Source organism: Gopherus flavomarginatus, chromosome 3, assembly GCF_025201925.1.
Source record: "Gopherus flavomarginatus isolate rGopFla2 chromosome 3, rGopFla2.mat.asm, whole genome shotgun sequence".
NCBI lineage: Eukaryota > Metazoa > Chordata > Testudines > Testudinidae > Gopherus > Gopherus flavomarginatus.
The window spans coordinates 165250888-165275539 of NC_066619.1; the positions used below are offsets into that span (position 1 = coordinate 165250888).

Genomic DNA, 24652 nt, shown 5'->3' on the forward strand with positions numbered 1-24652 from the left:
ATTCCTGATCATAGCAAATGTCTGTCAATGTTGCTTTTTTGCAGTATTCATTAAGCTTCAATAATTAGATGACTTGATTAGACTGTCTTTTATAGCATATTGCTGATTTCATCAACAGTTGTTTTAACAAATGGGAAGAGACAAGCTTTTAGGAGGTGTTGCCTCCTTTACAGGCAGCTAACTATACATTCTATTTTCTAAGAGCACATTTGAAATCAGATACCTTCCCGAGGTAGTAAATTCTTTATCAAAAACCCAATCAATCATTTTGAAAACTAAATTGTGGGTTTTGTGCCATTTTAAATCTAGGTATCTCTACAGGTCTAAGGTAAAAAGACTAAATATTTTCAGACAGAAAAAGTTTCTTTTTTTTAATGTGTTGTTGGTACCAAAGCAGACAGATGAATTCTCTAGTTCTCTGGAAAAGTGAAGGGGGTAGGACTGTTCCTGAGGGAATACATTTAGTCTTATTTTCCTATTCTTTTATACTGGCTAGCATGAAGTTGAAAATCCTCTGGCATTTGTACACAGTAAAAAATAGCTAAAAATCACTTTTCTGTAGAGTGTCCAGTTCCAGCCCTCTGTTTTTCAAACTAACTTTTCTGCGAAAGGAAGATACAAGCTCTCATCACTAATGCACATAATAGTTATTCCTCTGAAAGCTAATAGCAAATGCTTACTGGCTCTTGGAATGTGTAAATAACCAAAGATGTAACAAGCATTTAAATGTATTTGAAAGTTCCTTGTTAGTACATCGTTTACAGAAGAGTAGATCAGGCTATTAGATTTTTAGCACAGGGTCTGCTCCAGAATTCCCATTGTGTTGTACCCACTCCCCAGAATTGTATCTCACGTGTCCCTTTTTTTTTCTTTTTTCTTTTTTTTTTTTTTTTTACAATCCAAGAGCTTTATTGATGCAGCAGGCACTTCACAGTAAAACCAAACTAGTAGTCCAGCTAGTCCTTTGATTGTATGTACAAAGTCCCCTTTCAAATAAACATTTCCCCCCACCCAGAAACCAGTCAGTTTTGTGTCTGCTGAAGCCACAGCACCTCTTCTTTTAAATAAGCAATACACACAGGATTTAATTACCTCTCCCCTTACAGTAATAAGAGCAGAATTTCTGCCTTCTGCTTTACCTTTAGACAAGGGATCAGACTGTCTCAGCTCCTATATTTGATAGAAAACAAAGTAGTATTTACTCTTTCCCCCAACCTTTAAAATTAGAAGCATTCCAGAGGTTTCCAAAGTTTCAGTAGATTGCAATGTCTAGAAAGATGGACCAGTGTCACTTCAGCTAATTCTTTCTTCTGAGTCCAAACCTGTTCATCTTGGTTCAAGTTAATAGTCTTTTAAACAGTCTTTCTTGCTATAAGAACTCTTACTATGGAACCTAGTCCATCTACTGCTAGTGCCTTTTCATGCCATTGGAGTAATATTGCACTGCTATTTTCACGTGTCCCTTGGTTACTGGTCTAGGAAACGGCGATAATAACTTGCAGTGTGTTATGAGAATAAATTCATTAATGATTATGGGGTGCCAAGATATTAAGGTGATGGGGGCCATTTAAGAAGCAAGCTAGACATTGACAGATGTTAAGTGCAGGCACTATATGGATTCAATCCTGCAAGGTGTTAAGCACTCTGATCCGCATACAGCAAAGCATTTAGCATGTGCCTCCTTTCAATCATGTGAGCAGTTCCATTGCTGGATTGGGACCAGAGAACTCATTACCTTTCAGGATCAAGTCCTATGTGCATATACTTATGTCTAGTATACAAAAGTCTCAGGAACATATATTTGGAAGCAGGAACATACATAAAATAAATACGTGCTTGTTAATGTAGATATGGTGAAATATGTATTAAGGACCACTTCCAAATAGATAACATCTTGTCTTAAACATGCTCTTTAAAATACTCCCCTATGGTTTGCCATACAACGTTGACCTTTGTTTAAAGACCACATATACCGGGCAATGGATTTTTGCTGGTCCCTTGGTGGTGATTTAAGACAGATTTTACTAAGAGAAAACCAAAACAACCCCCCCACACACACACACCACTAAAGGCAGATATATATATTTGACAAAAAGGCATTCCTATAAAACTACAGGGGAAAAAAAGACAAAGTAATTCCACTAGGTTTTCTTTTTCCTTTTTTGCATATCAACTTTCCAGAAATAAACATCAGATAACCATTCACAGGGATATACACTTGGAACCATAACATTTTCAAATTATTTGAAGTTGTAATGCCAGTTTAATAAAGGCCCATAAAATTATCACATTCTTCTTAATCGATTGCAAATGCTCATAATTACCCTGACGCTGTTTTTAGCTGCCTGATGACTATCATATTCTCAAGTCTGTCTCTAGACAGTCTTAAAACTGTTTATTACTCATTTGGCTACTTGCCAACTTCTGGCATTCTCATTTACTTCACTGTGCCTCAATAAACATATAATTAATTCAAGCTTATTATTGAACTGGTTTTTTTTGTATTCATACATAGGGATAAAGAAAGGAACATATATTCTTCACTCTTGCTTTTGGGAACTTTTTGTTTTGGGAATTTTTTTAACAACCAATTTTTCCACTGGATACAGCGCTGATTTCTGAGATATATATTGGTCCATTCTGGATTCACTCTAGTGCAGAGTTACTGAGGTAATTCAATCACTGTAATGGTTTATGCCCAGTGAAGAACTATGATTATAGTTTTAGTTTTGCAGTTGAAAAACAGATGGGAGAATACTCTGAAGAAATTATTCTAGATCCAGATAGGAAACAGGTGCTGCAGTAATGTTTGTTTTATTTTCATTTAATACTGGAACAGACAAAGCACCGGAAGGTTTACTATAACAAAAAATGCTGCTTTGGTACTGGAGATGTTTTTTACACCTTTCATTTCTATACTGGAGGTTAATTTAAGAATCCAATTGTATATGTTGTCAAAATGTCAGCATGCACTGATCTAGCACCACTGCAAGTATACCAGTAATGAAACACTGTACCAAAGTTTCACAAACACATAAGGCATTTTCCTGGCATGCAGCATTTACAGTTAATTCACACAAGCAAAAAGGCTAAATGATTTAAAATGTTAAAGCTAACATTTTCAAACCTGAGTGCAAGTTAAGTACCTAAATAAAAGTTACCTCATTTTCAAAGGTATTTGAGCATCTGCAGCTTCCACTGGGTTCAGTGGTTGCTGCTGGGTGCTCAGCACTTCTGGGAATTGAGCTGGGTGTTTAGGAGCCTGAATATAGTCATAGGAACTTAACTTTATGGCACTCATTTTTTAAAATCTTTCCCTGACTGCTTAAAGTTAAGCTCCCAAATCAATATCTAGATTCCTGAATAAGTGGCCTGATTTTTGAAAGTGGGAGCTATTGAACTAACTACCACTTACCTAAGTTTAATTGTGTTAAGCCTGGTGAATTTAAATTGCTATGCTTGAGCCTACAATATCTATCATCATCAGAAAGGCTAAATAGTTTTTAAAACTGAAAAATATATTAACTTATTCCTGGAAAAAGAGGAAAGGAGAAAAAACAGAAAAGAGGAAAGGGATATTTTTAAAAAGAAAATGCAGGCAATTAAAAATATGCACCAGAAAATTTATGAGCAGAGTGGTTGCATTAAATACATAAACTATAAAGAACTTTGAAGATAAGTTAATTCCACTTTAGTAAGTAATATAATAAATAAAATATATAGAAGGCCTGGCTGGCACACGCTCCACCAGAAGACGTGTTTTTTTCTTCTGCATGAAGGGAGACATAGAACACCTGCTCTTTTAGAAAGAGAGTTACTGCCTAGCAATATCAACTTCCTTTGGCGACCAGCTCCACTGAAGTAAAAATAAGCACACAAACCTGTGAAAGGCTTTTAATAAAGATGATGGGGCTCTTAGTATTCAATAAGTTAGTGTAGGAATAGCTGAGCAAATAATTCCTAGTGGATAATTCATCCAATGAATCCAGTTTTGTTTACAAATTGTCTGTGAGCAATTTACAATTTGCTCACTTTTTAAATTCAAACGTAGTCACTAAATATGTCTACTAATATCTGTTGAAGTTTAAATTGTTTCTGAGCATTTCCATGCACATATTCACTAGATAAGCAATCTTGCTTGGATGCACAGGTCTCATGTTGTTCCAGTTCCCTAAATGGGAGAGTAAGCTCTTGAGGAAAATTATCATTTACCACAGAAACTGTATTTCTTTGAGATGATAGCCCATATGGTTCTACACTTGTAGAAGATACTCATCTGCAGCATCTGAGCTTAGAAGAGTCCAGTAAGCAATTTCCACTGGGACCAGGAAGACCCACGTTCTACCAAATCCCAGGACCCAGAGAATACAAAAGGGGGTGTAGCCCTGGGCCTAACTGTCCTTCAGTTCCTTCTGCTAATTCATAAATCTGCAACAATGATCTCATAACTGGGGCGAGTGGGGAGTGTGGAGACATATTAGCAATCATTTTGAAGAACTGAACTTACAGATATTGTGATGGTTGTATCCCGAGGGTGCAGTCTGGGAACTATTGGAATTGCTGTGCCCCTAACTATTCAGCTGGGTTGGCCACTCTTACACTGCTCTGATGATGACACCCAGCCAGCCTCTCCAGGCCCTGTTATCACCCGACACGACAGCAGGTGGCACCACACGCCCAACTGAGTCACCTGAATGCTTTACCTAAGCCACTCATGGACTAACAATGGAGGCCCAGCCGATTTCCCAGCTGGAGTATAAACCCAGAATTATGCTGTTTTGCACTTCACAGGGTATCATAACCTTAGTCCCACATTTGGACCTTAGCGTCCAAAATATGGGGGTTAGCATGAAAACCTCCAAGCTTAGTTACCAGCTTGGACCTGGTACCTGCTGCCACCACCCAAAAAATTAGAGTGTTTTGGGGCACTCTGGTCCCCCTGAAAAACCTTCCCTGGGACCCCAAGACCCAAATCCCTTGAGTCTCACAACAAAGGGAAATAATCCTTTTTCCCTTCCCCCCTCCAGGTGCTCCTGGAGAGATACACAGACACAAGCTCTGTGAATCCAAACAGAGTGAATCTCCCTCTCTGTTCCCAATCCTGGAAACAAAAAGTACTTTCCTATTCCCCCAGAGGGAATGCAAAATTAGGCTAGCAATCCAACACACAGATCTCCCCTTGATTTCTTCCTCCCACCAATTCCCTGGTGAGTACAGACTCAATTTCCCTGAAGTAAAGAAAAACTCCAACAGGTTTTAAAAGAAAGCTTTATATAAAAAGAAAGAAAAACACATACAAATGTTTTTTCTGTATTAAGATGATACAACACAGGGTCAATTGCTTAAAAGAATATTGAATAAACAGCCTTATTCAAAAAGAATACAAATTAAAGCACTCCAGCACTTATATTTATGCAAATACCAAAGAAAAGAAACCATAGAACTTACTATCTGATCTCTTTGTCCTTACACTTAGAAACAGAAGACTAGAAAGTAGAACTACTTCTCCAAAGCTCAGAGAAAGCAGGCAGGCAGACAAAAGACAAAGGACTCAGACACTTAATTCCCTCCACCCAAAGTTGAAAAAATCCGGTTTCCTGATTGGTCCTCTGGTCAGGTGCTTCAGGTGAAAGAGACATTAACCCTTAGCTATCTGTTTATGACACGCCCCCCAAATTGCAGACAGTGGGGAAGCTCACTGGCGGCGATTTTCTTCTAGAACTTGAAAATAAACAGATTAATACAACACATAGACCTTTACATATACTCCTAAGTATATAACTAACAGACTTCTACATTTTAAGAACACTTTTTAACTACTGAATTTTGGGAAACTCTCACGGGAGAGTGCATCAGCTACTTTGTTAGAAGCTCCTGTGATGTGTTGAATTTCAAAATCAAAATCTTGGAGAGCTAAACTGCAACGAAGAAGTTTCTTGTTGTTCCCCTTGGCAGTATGAAGCCACTTTAGTGCAGCATGGTCAGTTTGTAGTTGGAACCGCCGTCCCCAAACATATGGGCGTAGCTTTTCCAGGGCGTACACAATGGCATAGCATTCCTTTTCACTGACTGACCAGTGACTTTCCCTCTCAGACAGTTTCTTGCTGAGAAACACGACAGGATGGAAGTTGTGATCTGTTGCTTCCTGCATGAGCACCGCTCCTATACCACGCTCAGATGCATCTGTGGTTACTAGGAATGGCTTGTCAAAGTCCGGGGCCCTGAGCACAGGGTCAGACATGAGCGTTGCCTTAAGTTGGGTAAAGGCCTTTTGACACTCATCAGTCCACTTAACTGCATTTGGCTGGGTCTTTTTGCTCAGGTCGGTCAGTGGGGCAGCGATTTGGCTGTAGTGTGGTACAAATCGCCTGTAGTATCCGGCCAAGCCTAAGAAGGATTGGACCTGTTTTTTTTGACCTTGGGACAGGCCACTTTTGGATAGCATCCACCTTGGCCTGTAGGGGGTTTATGGTTCCTCGACCCACCTGGTGCCCCAGGTAAGTCACTCTGTTTTGGCCTATTTGACACTTTTTGGCCTTCACAGTTAGTCCTGCCTGTCTGATGCGCTCAAAGACCTTTTCCAGGTGTAGTAGGTGTTCGGGCCAGGAGTCTGAAAAAATGGCCACATCATCGAGGTAGGCAACTGCAAATTCTCCCAGTCCAGCTAGTAGACCATCTACCAGCCTCTGGAAGGTGGCGGGTGCATTTCGAAGGCCGAAAGGAAGGACATTGAATTCATACACCCCTGCATGGGTGACGAATGCTGACCTCTCCTTGGCAGGTTCATCAAGCGGTACTTGCCAGTACCCCTTGGTTAAGTCTATTGTAGAGATGAACTGGGCACGTCCCAACTTCTCCAATAGCTCATCGGTACGTGGCATTGGATAGTTGTCCGGACGAGTTACAGCATTTAGCTTACGGTAGTCCACGCAAAAGCGTATTTCCCCATCTGGTTTGGGTACCAGAACCACTGAGATGCCCATGCACTGGTAGATGGGCGGATTATACCCATCTGTAGCATGTTCTGGATCTCCCGTTCTATAGCAGCTTGGGCATGAGGAGACACTCGGTAGGGTGGGGTTCTGATTGGGTGAGCATTACCTGTATCAATGGAGTGGTATGCCCGTTCAGTCCGTCCTGGGGTGGCTGAGAACAATGGGGCGAAGCTAGTGCACAGCTCCTTGATTTGTCGCCGCTGCAGACGTTCCAGGGTGGTTGAGAGGTTCACCTCTTCCACGCCACCGTCTTTTTTCCCGTCGTAGTAGACACCGTCAGGCCACTCAGCATCATCTCCCTGGACTGTAAACTGACAAACCTGTAAATCTCTGGAATAGAAAGGCTTGAGAGAATTAACATGGTACACTTTAGGCTTTAGTGAGGAATTGGGAAATGCTATGAGGTAGTTTACAGCTCCCAGGCGCTCTTGGACCGTGAATGGCCCTTCCCATGATGCTTCCATCTTATGGGCCTGTTGCGCCTTCAAGACCATAACCTGGTCTCCTACCTTGAAGGACCGATCTATGGCATGTCTGTCATACCAGGCCTTTTGCTCTTCTTGAGCATCCTTTAGATTCTCTTTAGCAAGGGCTAAAGAGTGTCGGAGGGTGCTTTGTAGGTTGCTTACAAAGTCCAGAATGTTAGTTCCTGGAGAAGGCGTAAACCCCTCCCATTGCTGCTTCACCAACTGTAATGGCCCCTTAACCTCGTGACCATACACAAGTTCAAATGGTGAAAACCCTAAACTGGGATGTGGTACAGCCCTGTAGGCAAACAGCAACTGCTGCAACACTAGGTCCCAATTATTGGAGAATTCGTTGATGAATTTACGTATCATGGCCCCCAAAGTTCCATTGAACCTTTCCACCAGGCCATTGGTTTGATGGTGGTACGGGGTGGCAACCAAGTGATTCACCCCATGAGTTTCCCACAGTTTTTCCATGGTCCCTGCCAGGAAATTAGACCCTGAATCTGTAAGGATGTCAGAGGGCCAACCTACCCTGGCAAAGATGTCTGTTAGGGCCAGGCACACAGTGTTAGCCCTGGTGTTGCCTAGAGCTACTGCTTCTGGCCATCGGGTAGCAAAGTCCACTAAAGTCAGTACGTACTGCTTTCCTCTGGGCGTCTTTTTTGGGAAAGGACCCAGAATATCCACAGCTACTTGCTGAAATGGGACCTCAATTATGGGGAGTGGCTGGAGAGGGGCCTTGACCTGGTCTTGAGGCTTTCCCACTCTTTGGCATACCTCACAAGACCGGACATACTTGGCAACGTCCTTGCCCATCCCCTCCCAGTGGAAGGACTTCCCCAACCGGTCCTTGGTTCTGTTCACCCCAGCATGGCCACTGGGATGATCATGGGCTAAGCTTAAGAGCTTCCCCCGGTACTTAGTTGGAACCACCAACTGTTTTTGCGGCTGCCATTCTTCCCGGTGTCCACCAGAAAGAATTTCCTTGTATAAAAGTCCTTGGTCTATAACAAACCGGGATCGATTAGAAGAGCTGAGAGGCGGTGGGGTGTTCCGTGCCGCCGCCCAAGCTTTCTGAAGGCTGTCATCTGCTTCCTGCTCAGTCTGGAACTGTTCCCTTGAGGCTGGGGTCACCAGTTCTTCCTCAGACTGTGGACTTGGGCTTGGTCCCTCTGGAAGCGATGTAGATGATGGGGTTGTTTCCGTTGCTGGTGAACCACTCTCCGCTGGTGCACCTGAGGGTATTTCAGGCTCTGGCTGAGCCTTTTGGGTATGGCTGTCTTTTGCTTCTGCCAGTTCTGGCTCGCTGGCGCCCTCTGGCGTTGAGGTTGAAGATGTGGTTGCACTTGCTGGTGCTGGTTGCTGTTCCAGTTCCGGGCCTGGGACTGGAGATGCTGGGGCTGTTTCAGTGGTAGGCATGGAATCCGGGTCCACTACCTCTGCCTGGGTCTCTGGTAACACAGACGGGGCCTCTGTGGACGGTTCAGGAACAGGAATGGGTCTGGAAGCTTGCCTGGTTTGGCTACGTGTAACCATTCCCACTCTCTTGGCCCGCCTCACCTGGTTGGCCAAGTCTTCCCCCAGTAGCATGGGGATAGGATAATTGTCATAGACTGCAAAAGTCCACATTCCTGACCAGCCTTTGTACTGGACAGGCAGTTGAGCTGTAGGCAAGTCTACAGCTTGTGACATGAAGGGGTAAATTGTAACTTTGGCCTTTGGGTTGATGAATTTGGGGTCAACGAAGGATTGGTGGATAGCTGACACTTGTGCCCCCGTGTCTCTCCACGCAGTAACCTTCTTTCCGCCCACTCTCAAATTTTCCCTTCGCTCTAAGGGTATTTGAGAGGCATCCGGGCCTGGGGATCTTTGGTGTGATGGTGGTGTAAGGAATTGCACTCGCATGGTGTTCTTGGGACACTTGGCCTTGATATGTCCCAGTTCATTACACTTAAAGCATCTTCCATCTGATGGGTCACTGGGCCGAGGTGAGTTACTGGAGACTGGTGAGGTTGAAGGGTAGGGTATCTGTGGCTTTACTTGGGTGGTATGTGGGGTCTTTGGCTGTCCTCGGTTGTAGGGTTTATGGTCTGTGTGCCCCCTGGGGTAATCGTTCCCCTTGACAGTAGCTTTCTTGCTTTCTGCCAGTTCCATCCATTTGGCTCCAATCTCCCCCGCCTCAGCGATATCTTTGGGATTTTCATCTTGTATGTACCGTGTGATGTCTTCAGGAACACCATCCAAGAACTGCTCCATTTGTATGAGGAGGTTCAGTTCTTCCAAGGTTTGAATGTTGTTTCCTGTTATCCAGGCCTCATAGTTTTTTGCAATGCAGTAGGCGTGTTTGGGAAATGACACCTCGGGTTTTCACTTTTGGGTTTTGAAGCGCCGACGGGCATGATGTGGGGTTATCCTCATTCGGTATCTGGCCTTGGTTTGAAAAAGTTTATAGTCATTCATTTGCAGCTTAGGCATTTCAGCTGCCACCTCTGCTAAAGGTCCACTGAGCTGTGACCTCAATTCTACCATGTACTGGTCTTCGGGGATGTTGTACCCAAGACAGGCTCTTTCAAAATTTTTCAAGAAGGCCTCGGTGTCATCACCTGCCTTGTAGGTGGGAAATTTCCTGTGCTGTGGAGCAATATTTGGCGCCGGGTTGTTAGGGTTGGCTGGAGTCTGTTGCTTAGCCTTTTCTAATTCCATGGCCTGTTGGTGGGCTTCCCTCTGGAGTTCTATCTGTTTTCTGTGGGCTGCCTCTTCTTCTTCTTGCTTCCTTCTGTGGGCCAACTCTTCTTCTGCTTGCTTCCTTCTGTGGGCCACCTCTTCTTCTTCTATTTTTCTTTTGTGTGCTGCCTCTTTGATTTGTTCTTCTCTTTCTTTCATCTCCATTTGTCGCCTGTGTTCAGCTTCTTTGAATTGCTCTTCGGCCTTAATTTTTGCCTTAGAAGTCATGGTTCCTGTTTTCTTGTGTTGGGGTGCCCTCCGGTGTTTGTCTTCTGAACTGCAGGTTCTCTGTTGCCTCCTGAAGTCTGCCTAGCAACAGTGCCTTTAGCTAATCTTCAATGTTAAGTAAACCTGAAAAACCACTTTATTTGCATGCATATACGTGCTGGTACTTGCCTCCTAATGGGAGGGCTATTGCATGACAAAAGACCCTCAACATTCTCTTAATGGCTTCTCGCTTAACATGCAAGCCACAAACTGCCAGAGAGAGCAGAAAAAAAAATTCTCTCTGGTTCCCTTTTAAAACCAAACTGTTTCTCTCTCTGCTAAAAAGCCCTTAGCAGAGAAAAGAAAAATATAATATTCCTACTGGCTTCTTGATTCTGTCTATATCCCACCACTGCTACACCATATCATAACCTTAGTCCCACATTTGGACCTTAGCGTCCAAAATATGGGGGTTAGCATGAAAACCTCCAAGCTTAGTTACCAGCTTGGACCTGGTACCTGCTGCCACCACCCAAAAAATTAGAGTGTTTTGGGGCACTCTGGTCCCCCTGAAAAACCTTCCCTGGGACCCCAAGACCCAAATCCCTTGAGTCTCACAACAAAGGGAAATAATCCTTTTTCCCTTCCCCCCTCCAGGTGCTCCTGGAGAGATACACAGACACAAGCTCTGTGAATCCAAACAGAGTGAATCTCCCTCTCTGTTCCCAATCCTGGAAACAAAAAGTACTTTCCTATTCCCCCAGAGGGAATGCAAAATTAGGCTAGCAATCCAACACACAGATCTCCCCTTGATTTCTTCCTCCCACCAATTCCCTGGTGAGTACAGACTCAATTTCCCTGAAGTAAAGAAAAACTCCAACAGGTCTTAAAAGAAAGCTTTATATAAAAAGAAAGAAAAATACATACAAATGTTTTTTCTGTATTAAGATGATACAACACAGGGTCAATTGCTTAAAAGAATATTGAATAAACAGCCTTATTCAAAAAGAATACAAATTAAAGCACTCCAGCACTTATATTTATGCAAATACCAAAGAAAAGAAACCATAGAACTTACTATCTGATCTCTTTGTCCTTACACTTAGAAACAGAAGACTAGAAAGTAGAACTACTTCTCCAAAGCTCAGAGAAAGCAGGCAGGCAGACAAAAGACAAAGGACTCAGACACTTAATTCCCTCCACCCAAAGTTGAAAAAATCCGGTTTCCTGATTGGTCCTCTGGTCAGGTGCTTCAGGTGAAAGAGACATTAACCCTTAGCTATCTGTTTATGACACAGGGATTTGTGCGGTGCAAACTCATTAATTAATCCACTTTGCCCTCTATGTGGGGAAGACATGCACCAAGCCATTAACGGAATTGAAATTTTCCAAACACTTCAATCAAAAACACACTGGTTAAGATAAAACATAAAATAAATTTATTAACTACAGGAAGATAGATTTCAAGTGATAACAGACAAATCAAAGCAGGTTATCTAGGAAATTAAACAAAATCACAAACTAAGACTTATACAAACTAGACAGGATTTGAATCAGCAATATCTCACCCTGACTGATGATACAAACAGGCTTACTGATTCTTTAGGCACAATCTATGTCTGCTGTGCAGCTTGGGTCCCCTTTCCAAGTCCTTTGTCTTCCAGAGGTCCTTTGAGGGGTTGAGTTGTGGGGGAGTGAAGACAATCATGATGTTACTCCTCATCTTTTATAGGTTCTTCCAGCTTGCTGGAAAGTCTTTGCATATGACGTGGGGGATCCGCCCCCATTGGCCAAACATTCTCCACTTCCTCTGAGGACTCGTGCTAGTGGATTCTTCCCTGAATGGGTGTTGATGACAGCAATTAACACTGTCTGACTACTCCATTATTGTAGCTGAAAGGCTGGTTTGGGGTATTTCCAGCCTCACTTCAGACTTTTGTAACTTACACATAGCAAGATTTCATAACTTCATATACAGTGATAGCACATACTATCCAATGTTTAATGCTAATGTTTAGCAGATCACGACTTTTAGAATGATACTTCACAAGTCATACTTTGTACACAACATATCATAATTATATGATAGTGGTGAATATGGGGGTGCCAGGGTGTCACAGTAATTATTTTTTCTTCTAGAAATGACACATGGATCCCCACTTTTATGATTATTAAGAATCATCAATGACCTCAGAGGAGATTGGTCTGAGGGGTTAATTCTGAGTAAAGGTGTGTAGCCTTCCACATTTCAGTTAAGATAACATAGTAAAGGCATGGTATGGAAGCTGTTTTAGGTCCAATTGAATGTGCCCCAATACCTAGAGGTGACTTCAGGTTTACCAGGCTGGAGCTGGCAAAGATGCAGAGTCTCATCCATTTGAGCAGCCTTGAGCTGAAATAGATTTGATTCCTAGTCTTATCACTATATGCTGTAAAAGGTCTGGGATTGTTTTGGTAGTGTGTAAACAAAAGATGTCTGAAGTATGAAGCCTAACTTCTCCTGGTTTTGAGTGGTGTTTGAGAAGCAGTGCAGACAAACTAAAGGCCAGAAAATTGGAGATTACTTTAGTTAGGAATCACAGGTGAAGACAAAGGACCACCTTATCCCTGGGAGGAACAAGGTAGATGACAATGACCATCATGACTTGGCTCTCACTAACTTCTGGGTTGATGTTTTAAGATGTGGCCTTCACTGTCTGACAAAGGTTCGTTAGCTTTGAAAGAAAAAGGTCAGATCCCACTAGAGAGATAGTTTGTACACTGAAAGGACTATGGATCCATTGAATTTGGGTAGGCATAGTGAGAGCAAAAGTTGTCAGTCCATGCATCAGAAGGTAGAAAGTCAAAATGGCAGCTAAGTGTACTCTGATCAAACTCAAAGATAGTTTTTACCATGTTAGGTGCAGTAAATAATCCAAAATGAAAGGCCTACTTCCTCTGACCGTCCCAGATGGAGAATCTTTTCCAGGTCATTAAATAGGGTTTACTTGGTACAAAGCCTCTTGCTGTTTGACAGGAGATTTTGGGTTTCTTCAGAACAGATTTCCCTTGCAAGAACTATCTTGCCACTAATGATTGCTTGGCTGGCATACCGCTGCTTACCTGGGGCTGGGGAAGGATCAGTAGCTGCTCTAAAACCACCACTGCCAGCAATTCAGGGACCTTCTTAAACTTTCAGACCATGTCTGGTTGGTCGCATGGGCCTATAGTACTCCATAGGTAGCCCTGGCAATAATAACTCCTGCCCACCCTTAAAAGCAAGGGAAAAAGACAGGATGAGATAGAGCAAATTCTGTGTATAATAATGTGATACTGTTAATATCCTATGTCTTATAACCTACTGGAGTAGAGTGAACATCATTTTTGGATGCCAGAAAGATTCCCCCACTTGCAAAGGTATAAAGCTCCTGGCCAAGATTTTAAAATATCAGTACATTAAATTAATCAAATAGGAGCTGCTGGGTGCTCAACACCTCTTATAATCATGCCACTGACTGAGTTGCCTATAGATAATAGGAGCCTAATTGAAAGCATCTATTTTTAAAACTGTGGCTCCTATTTCTAGTCCTGCAAAACAGTGAAATATCAAACCTTAAACTAGCCACTCATCCACGACTAAAGAGTGCCATTCCTGGGCCATGTGCCAGTGTAGTTTTTGGAGAAATATTATATGCTTTGGGGGAAAGAAGCACTCTCTCTACCCCCAGTTAACAGCAAATTTTCAAAGCTTCTCACACGTCTGGAATGTAAGATTTAGTCACAAAAGTAGAAAAACAGTCAGGCAGACAAGGGTACATGGTAAATGCAATTTATCATATGAATAGCTGCTGTACAAGCATGATATATGACTGTTTTGGGGGGAGGAGGCGTTGTTCTCCCCCACTTTATATAAGTTCAGGTAGGAAATGCTACACTTTGGGATTAATTCCAGGTCCCATTCAATTTTATTTTTCTTCTTTCCCTTGTCTCCTTTTCCCTTTGTATCTTCCCTGTCTGTCTGTCTCTCCTCCCTCCTGGTTAAAAGGCAGAGAAACTAAGGAAAATCTAGTATCAATCAACAACATGGATGAAAACCAAGTACTCAAGTGTCTGGAAATTCAAAGGTTAAGGTCCCTATTGCAACACTGATTCAGCCACATATGTAGTATCTATTCCTGTTTTCCTTGTTAAATATGAACTGTAGTGGATTTAAGTTTATTATTGATATATACCATAAAACATACAATATATGCACTGAGGCTGAAGAACTGTTGCAACAGAAACTTTAATTTAGTTGATGGGAGCTGGAAGAAAAATGTTTAGACAAAACAAAATATTTGCTAAAAACTTTGAAGATGTTTCCATTTCACTGGTTCAAAATGGAACAATTTTCATTTTTAATTTAAAAAATGAGTCTTCAAATTTTAGAATTTGAAATTTTTAATCCCCCTCCCCGCTTTTCTCCTTCCTATAGTAATATGCATAATGTTCAGGGTGTGGTGTAGAGATTGTTTTGTTTTTGATTTTTATTTGTTGTTGTTTGGCAGTAGTGTCACTTACCCTTTTTCCTTTCTTTCCCTTTTTCTGCTCTGTGACTTTTCAAAACTTCATCAAATACATTTTGAGTCCTGTTTTGTAGACCACAGAAATTTGGATGGTACAATCAAATATATAAGTTCCTGAACATAAGCTTATCAACAGTGAGCCTGAATTAACGCATTGTCCTTTGAGGTTAGCTCATCATTAACCAAAATATATTTCAATTAATGCTCTCATTCAACTCCCTAACACCAATGGAAAAAATCAGAATAGGGTAGTCTAGTAGTTTGGTTGGTTTGAGGGTTCTTTGTATTACAGATACAGATGGGAGGGAACTGCACTGATGTGAGAGTAGGGTGAAAGAGGAGAGAGAGTGTGTTGTTGAATCATCATGCTAAACATCATTGCTCACTTCAGCTTAAATCCTAACTACATTAATAAATATCAACAACCTTCTAGAAATATGGATATTTAGCTGAACACTTGAAGTAGAACTGAGACTTTTTCGGATTCCAGCCTGAGCTATGCCTTTGTGGTGTACAGTACATATCCATAATTAATAGGCTCCTTCATTGCAGCCATCACTGTGTAAGAAAGGATTACTGCGGTAGATAAGTAAAGCTTTCTTGATAAGAATTTGAACAGCATCATACGTTATACAACTGCTTTCCTCATCAGCAGTACAAACAAAATAGTCTTTTGAGTAATCAGCCAGTGAATATTTATGACAAGTGCATTCACCTTTTCTGCAGCAGCTGAATCAGGTGATATTTTTCATCTGGGCAGAATGTGAGGTGGTTTTGAGATCTAAAATGATACTACAGAATGATGGGTTAATGACTGTATACCACCCTGGGAAAACTAAATGCTCAATTAGGAGCCATGATTACTGTATAATTCTCTTTTATCTCTAGTAAAATGTCAGAAGCAAGCAGGATTTAGTTTTATTATCATTATCAGGTAGTATAATCTCTCTATCAACCAGAGCTGGTCTGATTATTCATTGTGAATGCAAACTTTGTGTCCATTTCTGAATGTACTTGTTTTTCATAGGTGAGGATGAACAATTTTCAGTCTCTAGATAGTTGATGTTTGCTATTTATTTTTCATGGTGTAATTGATCAACTAAGTTACATAATATTGGTTCTGCTATGTGATAGGATGAGTGCACCCTTTTAAACCAGTGATTGACTAATGATTAATAGTAAACTGTGAATAACAAATAGCTGATACATTGTTGGGGTGAATTTTCAGAAAAATAGTTTTGTGGTAAAGTTTATTAAACTTCTGGGATATGTGATTTTTCTCTGCAACCTGCTGGTTGACTTGGTACTAATGAATCCTGGCAGTCCATGCTGTGCACTGGAGTACACAGATATATTAACAAACCTGGCCAAGGCTTTCAGATGGTATAAATCAGTCTAACTCCATTGAAACTATGCTGATTAACGCTAGCTGAGGATCTGGCCCTTTGTACTTTATTTAATTATTTAATAATGTCTTTGTCACTGATATACCTCCTTTTCATTTGCATTCTTCCAAAACTTTGGTTGTGTTTTGAAAGGTAAGGTTGGGTAGCTGGTAGGCTGAACCAACTTAAAAAAACCCTGGATGCCACCAAATAACAGAATGCCCTCCAAATTGCATAAAATTTGCACTGCTCATTCAAACAATATCATTAAAAGTTTGACCTAAGTAAAGTTTTCCTTGGCCTTTAAAATAACGTTTTTTCATAATGATAATCTCATTGATTTCTTAACGTACTGCTGGTAGCCATTATCATCTGATTGGGATGCACATGAGTTGGTTTTCTCACTCTGCCTGCATCAACACTAGAGGTTTTTAAAATAGCTAGCAGTCAGGTCAATGGAACTAATTTCAGATACACAGTTCCTCGAACATGGTCTCATGAACAAAGCAATTGCACACTAAAATGCATTAGAGAGAGACTCAATGGGTAGGTCTACATTACCAAAATTAAGAGCTGTAATTCATCACCGATAAATTACAGATTTGGGCTTGCACTATGGAGCTAAATATAGTAGCAAGCGGGTGGGTCTCAGAGCCCATACTCCAGCCCAAACAGGAATGTCTACACTGCTATTTCTAGCCCCATAGTGCAAGCTCCAGAACCCTATATATATATTTTAATGTAGATGAATCCTAAGTGATTTGCCCAAAGTTGTATAGGAAATCTATGGCAAAGCTGGGAACTGAACTCTGATCAGAGTCCAGTCCTAACATTTAAACACAAGGTCATCTCTCCTAACTTAGTAGTTGAGATTAGCTAATCGTATCTACACTCTTACTAACAGTAGCTAGATTTTAATGTCTGGGTGATTGGGAAGAGTATTTCCAAAAGGAGAACCCTTGATACAGGGACTCACTTCTTGGATTCTTTTAAAAGAGACAGAGCTGCTTGACGTTTGACACATGGTATTCCACCTATTGCATTTTTTGCCTGGAAAGAGATGTCATGGTGAGTAGCATATCTGTTTCTTTACAGGTAGGGGTTTGACTTCGTGACTTATCATTGACATTGAAGAGCTGATTCTATATTCATGTAACCTTGTGTCAAATGTGATGGCTGTATTTTAAAAATTTAATACTAAATATTAGTGACACAGGGGTGGAGAGAAGGCAGTAACGCTGGCTCTAGTCCAACGACTGTAATGAGGATTCTTTATATTAGTGACAATAGATAGCTGTCCTACGTTCTTTAAAATGACCATAGATTTGATTTAAAAAGAAAAATCTCATTTCTAGTTGTCTGGCTAGCAAATGCAGGATGAAAATCACTTGTGCAACAAAAATTAACAGCTCTGTGTGTGCCTCTGCTGAGACATCTGCAGCAGCAGCCACTTACCAGATTTCTATGCAGAAGCAATTTACCCATGGAAAACAAGGTTCCATGGAACAATGTAGAAATATCCTACTATCAGATGGTTTATGCAGGAAAGGTGAGTTGACACTATCCATTCAATGGTAGCACCTATTCTTTGGCATATTTTTCAAAGAAGATCATCTCTAGTGACTAGAGAGCTAAAACACTGGAATCAACAATCATCATAATTTTGTAGCACTTACACAACAGTTTTCATCTGGTGGTCCCAAAGTGTTTCATTAAGATAGGTAAACTTCATTATTGTCATCCTCCTTTTGCAAATGGGGCAACTGAGGGACAAAGACATCAAGAATTTACCCAACATTGTACAGTTTATCAGTAGCAAGGTGAGGAATAATACACAAATTTCCTTACTTTGTCTCTTGCCCTATCCATTAAATGACACTGTCTCCCTAGATGTGTATCAAGGTGCCACCATGCATAGACTGAAAGATCACTGAGAAGAATAATCTTATCAACAAAGAGTATCCCAAGTCTTAATGTCCACGGGGTCTGTTAATATTCAAGATATTGAATTGCTTTGTTTGATTAATAGATTTTTGAAGGCCGGAAGTGAGTCCTGTGATCTAGTCTGACCACCTCATAACACAGATTAGAGAATTTCACTCAGTAATGACAGCATCAAGCCCATAACTTCTGGTTAAGCCAGAACATAAGTTTTAGGAAAACAGAAGTTCTCCCACTCATTTCTGTCTCTTGAGTGAGTGAGAGGAGCCCATGGCCATTGGTATGGAATGGAAAACTGACAAAATTTGTCCTAATTTAGGCAACATTTCTCCAGGTATTCTCATGGTATATGTAGATACCTGAGAAGGTTTAAATAATTTAGTGCACTCCTGGCCAATCTTTATCTCTATTCAAAAATTTCCTGTCTAACTGGCTGTTAAGTAACCCAGAAACATGGTAAATATGTAAAACTTTAAAACTCAGGCGTTAAAGCAGGAGCAGCTAGTTTATCATTTGCATAAAACTAGGCATGTTTGTAACAGTTCAGATAATCTTTTTGCTTCTTAAATTGGCGTTGAAGTGCCAACAAAAAAAGAAAAACAGAAAACCCTTAACATCCCTGATTAGACTGAATTTAATTTTCCCAATTTAGACATTAAATAGAATCTGTAATTAGCATCTGACGATCTTTTGGAACTTTATTTTTAGGCTGTGCATGTACTTTATTAGTGTTAAACCATTCTTTAAATATTTAGTAATATTTCAAACACTGCTGACTTATCTATATATAAATAGTGTGGTTGCAGCTATGGATTCCTAAAATGGCCTCCTGGTTTGCTGTATTTTACTTCCAGAGGATCAACTCGTGGAATATTAATGTTTTAAACACGCTTGCTCCCAAGCCTGGCTCTTTTAAATAACTTATGTGGATTATTTAGATATGTGACTGTTCTATGGCTGCATTGCATTACATTGCATTTTAAACTGTCTAAGGACTCTGCTGTCTCTGAAGCCAGGCAGCCATTTTGTGCTCAGGTAAGTAGAGATTCTCACAAGGGAGAGAGACAGTGTTCTCTCATTGGGGACTATGTTTATTTCTTTTTGTTCTTTTGTTTTCAAATGAAAATAAGTTATTTGAACTATAAGCGTCAGTTTTAACTCTGCAACTGGCCCTTTGCAGCAAGGTGTTGTTTAGCGCTGTGACACTCCAAAACTTTTTATATACTGGGTAGGTATACCATAACTCAAAGGCAAGTGCTGAAGACTTTTTTAACCATAAGGTCCTATAAACTCAAATAGCTGATGGGTATCCAGTGAGCATTTAGCACATAACTAAATGAAAGGATATTTGTAGGCTGAGGGAACTGGGATTATTTAGTCTGCAGAAGAGAAGAATGAGGGGGGATTTGATAGCTGTTTTCAACTACCTGAAAGGGGGTCCCAAAGAGGATGGATCTAGACTATTCTCAGTGGGACTAGATGACAGAACAAGGAGTAATGGTTTCAAGTTGCAGTGTGAGAGGTTTAGGTTGGATATTAGGAAAAACTTTTTCACTAGGAGGGTGGTGAAGCACTGGAATGGGTTACCTAGGGAGGTGGTGGAATCTCCTTCCTTAGAGGTTTTTAAGGTCAGGCTTGACAAAGCCCTGGCTGGGATGATTTAGTTGGGGATTGGTCCTGCTTTGAGCAGAGGGTTGGACTAGATGACCTCCTGAGGACCCTTCCAACCCTGATATTCTATGATTATTGGAAAAGGGAGAGGTGCAGATACTGTAGACACACTGACTTAAGCAATTACAACAAAAGATAAACATGAACAACTCATTCTTAGGAAAGGTGTACACAGAATGAGCCAGCAGGCTCCATTACAATTCTTTATGTATGAAAAAAATATAATTTATGTATTTTGTTTTCATTTTTATTTAAAGCTAAACACAGTCAATGGCCGTTATTCCTACCAAGTAACATATTATGGTTGTGTTTGATTTTTTTTTAAAGTAAGTAAATTTATGTACAACTTGGACCCAGCTTTTTGCTAAATAGCTAATGTAGTTAAGTTTAGGAATTCAAAAGTATGTGCTTCTCCAAGGACAATTATATTATGGTGATAACATTACTTTCAGTCTCCAACAAAAGAAACAAAGAAAAGCACTGTATGTTGCAGTCTGATAACTTAGCCTCCCCTTCTCTGCATGTGTCATTTAGTATGAAACTGCTCTCGGAGATGTACAGTGTTAATTAGAATTGGAAAAAATATGGTGATTGAGTGAGGAAATCAACTGAAAATAATTAAGTACTGTTTTTAAGTGATTCTTTTTTACACTAACCCATTCATAAAATTATTCCCACATTTTATCACGTTAGGACATACCATGAGCATAGCTCAGGAAAAGTTGAAATGAATATTAAGTTAGGGTGGCCTTCAGGGATCTACCCAACACTGAGTAGAATACCTTTTCAAGATAAACAGAACAGTGTTTTTGTCTCTGTTCTATATACAAATTAGCATTTTGATGGGCTTTTGATGTTCCTAGATATCCGTGGAATACAAGAATTTTTGGACAAAGTATCCCAGCAGGGAATGGATGTAGCACTGCAGAAGGTAGAGAATAACATCAATAAAATGATCACAGGGCTCTTTGCCACCATGCGAATAGAAGAACTGAACCGCTACCGGGACACTCTGAGACGGGCCATTCTTGTAATGAACGCATCAACAGCCAAGTCCTTCATTACAGAGGTAAGTGATCAGCAGTGTTAATTTTCTCGTACCCTCTATGCCCCCAAGTTTGTTTACTGAAATTTAAAAATACTTTATCGGTGAATAATTTTACCTGACGTCTTATAAGATACAGTAAATAGATTCACTTTATGTGACTTCTTGTAAAAATAAATACTTCAGAATGTATGCTTGATTCCCTCTTAAAAAAAACAAAACCCAGCAACATAAAACACTTATTAAGGATGGTTTTATGGTTCATATGAGTGCATCCAAAGGAAAGTATACCTGTGCCCCTTGTGAGCAATATATTACAAAAAATACAAGAGAAATATCTTTAGAATTCTTATTAACATTCATGTCTGTTGTACTGCTAATTCCCTGCTCATCTCGTTTATTCCTTAGCATCCACTTTACTGCTGAAAGTAGCTATATTTTTATTTAATTACATATATTTTGGGTATGGATATATTTATCTGACTGACGCATTGAAACTTGCTTTGTTTTTATAAAATTAAGCTTAATAATGACCTAGTAGAGGTTATAAGACAGATCGGAAATTGGTATCATAGGTTTAAGTTAAAAGGATAATATTCATGAAGAATTTAAACTGCTAAAATGCAGTAGTATTGATATATTTAAGCAAAAGTTGGATTACTGCATCAAATTTAACTAATTAAAGGAGTTTTGTGTTGGAAGTAGCTGACTGCCATATTGGTGGGATGGGTGTTTTATTGGTTGGGGGTTGAGTGGATTTGTTTGGTCTTTTAATGATCTTCCTCTTTTCTTCAGAAGATAGGGTTTCTGGATTTTTTAATGATTTTTTTGTGGGGTGGGGCGTGGGAAAGTGAGAGAAAAATTGTTTTTAATTTTGAAAACAAATTACAGATATGTTAGAGATGGTAAAATTGTCATGAAATAGTTCCAGACATTCATAGTGTGTGGCATACTATTGGTGTTACACAACTTTGCAACTGTTGGCATTTGAGAAACTGGAGACTTCTTAATGGCAACCAATATGAGTGGGATTTTCAAGAATCTAAGTGACTTAAGAGGACAAGTCCTATTAGCTTTCAATGGAAATTGTGCTCCTAAGTCACCTAGATACGTTTGAAAATCCCACCCTATTTGTATATATATTTAATTAATGGCATGAGTGGACAGCTCCATGCTCCAGAAGTGCATGACATAGATATATTCTTCCCTTTACCATCAACATATGGCTCAAAGTAAACATGTTGCTTGTCTATCACACAAAAAATGCTCTTTTCTTACATTTAACAATAATCTTTCATGCTGGATCTGTTTGTAGGCAGCATTGTTTGCTCCGGGAGCTGGGAAATGGGAAGCAGGAAGGAATGGAATAAGCTATGCCAGCAAAAGGTCTGGTCTATGCTAGACAATTAATTTGGTGTAACTACACCCACACCCCTGAGCACCGTAGTTAAGCTGGCTTAAGTCCCCACGGAGACTGCATTACATGGAAGAATTCTTCCGTTGACATGGCTACCACCTCCTGCAGAGGAGGTTACCTATGTCAGTGAGAGAACTCCTCCCATTGTCATAGGTAGTGTCTACAAAGAAGTGATACAGCAGTGAAGTTGCAGTTGTGCTGCTGTAGTATTTTAAGTGTAATCAAGTCTTAAGGGCTTGTCTTCACAGAGAGTTGCTCATGAGTAACTTCATGCGTCAACATTTCCCAAGTGCATTAAGGTAGATTGAATTAAGATCACTTGAATTATGAATCAGTGTGTCCACTCAAGGGTTTAATGCAGTTCAACTAATCACATTAATTGACACCTTTAGCTAATTTGGATTAATTTTCCTAAGTGTCCCCCTGTAGTTTTATTCCAAAGTAAGAATGCCTTGTCCCTGTTCAGATTGGGTTAACCACTTGGGTTAAGCTAAACAAAAGAAAACACTCTTATTTCACATTGACTGTCCACATGTGGAGCTAATCAAGAACAACTCCATGTGTAGACAAGCCCTAAGCCTTTATGGCTTGCCTGCCCATGACGTGCAACTGTTGGTTCATCTGGGCTTCTTAACTTAAGTACTTAATGTTCTCATGGTTCAGCTGAGGACATGCCACAACTGTAATAAGCATGACAAATACCACGTTTTCCGGAATAAACAGTCACACACGATCCTGTGTACATTGGCAGTCTACAAATTAGAGATTCCTTGAGGTAGACTTTATCTTTGCTTTAACCTTTTGATATTTTTGTTTCTTGAAAACAGCAATGCTTTTAGTTATGTCTTCGCTGATCCATGCTTTCTGTCTAGCCTTTGTATCCATGGAGCTTGCAACAATGAGGTCACTACTTAGAGAATGTTCAGAAAGAAAAAGGGGTTTAAGGTTTAAGTGCCTTTCTCTCATCTTGGAAATAACTTATTCTCCCTAAAAATTAGGTAGCAACTTTATATCTTGGAAGTGCTATGCAGATACCAGCTGGCTAATCCACACATCGGCCCTCTCACAGAGTGATAAAGGAGCATTGTTTCCATTTTGAGAGACAAAGTGACAACCAGGGGCCTTCTTCTAATTTCCAAACTAAAATTATTCATGGCCAATTTATACCCATTTGTTTTGCCAGCATTGCCCTTTAGCTTAAATAGTGTTTAGCCCTCCCAGGGGTTACGCCCCGATGTATTTATAGAGAGCTATCATATCCCTTCTCAACCTTTATTTTGCTTGGCTAAACAAGCCAGACTCTGTAAGCCTCCTTTCATATTATAGGCCCTCTATTCCCTTCATCCTTGTAATACCTTTTCTCTGCACCTGTTCCAGTCTGAGTCCATCTTTCTTGCATTTGGGTGTATGTAATATTGCCAATGCTTTGTGGAATGGCATTCTCTAGCTGTACTGTAAATATCTCTCCTGATACAACCTAGGAATGCTTTCCCCCCCCCCCCCGCCACAGCTACATTACATGGATGGCTCATAATCATCCTGTGATTGACTAATGTACCTGGGTGTCTCTCATCCTCCGTTAGTTCCAAATGAAGAGCCCCCAGCTTGTGGCAGAATTCTTGTTAACCTCCAAGTACATTACATAGCATTACATTTGATCTCATCCTGTCCTCTAGGTCAGCCAATTCTGCTTATATAATATTGTAATCTTCCTCTATATTGTCAATGCCTCTCATGTTTGTATCAGCAGCAAATTGCATTAGCACACTGTGTCAAATATTTTATTGAAGTCCAGATAGGTTAGATCTGCTGCATTCCCTTATCTAAGAAATCAATTATCTTATGAAGGAAAGATATGAGGTTAATCTGGCAAGATATACTCAGGGCTTCCCAGAGAGGGAAGCAAGAGGGGCAATTGGCCCCAGGCCCTGCAGGGGCCCCCACAAGAGTTTTTCGGGGCCCCTGGAGCGGGGTCCTTCACTCGCTCCAGGAGCCCTGGAAAACTCTCGCGGGGCCTGGGCCCTCGGAGCTCCTTCCGCACCTGGTCATCATCAGCAATTTGGCGGTGGGGGGTCCTTCCGCTCTGGGACCCGCCGCCAAAGTGCCCCGAAGAACCATGGCGGGGGGTCCCGGGGTGGGTCTTTGGCGACAATTCGGCGGCGGGGGGTCTTCCGCCCCAGGACCCACCACCGAAGTGTCGGGTCTTCAGCAGCGGGGGGCTCCCACCGCCGAAGACCCCAGGCCCCCTGAATT

General features: G+C 40.8%; 1 protein-coding gene across 1 annotated transcript in view; it reads left to right on the forward strand.

Moving 5' to 3' along the window:
- Positions 1-24652, forward strand: part of GRID2 (glutamate ionotropic receptor delta type subunit 2) — a 1109147-nt gene that overhangs the window by 599494 nt on the left and 485001 nt on the right. Inside the window, exon 4 of the mRNA XM_050944015.1 lies at positions 20801-21006. Coding sequence (XP_050799972.1) covers positions 20801-21006 — 206 coding nt within the window. The remainder of the gene's footprint in view (positions 1-20800; positions 21007-24652) is intronic.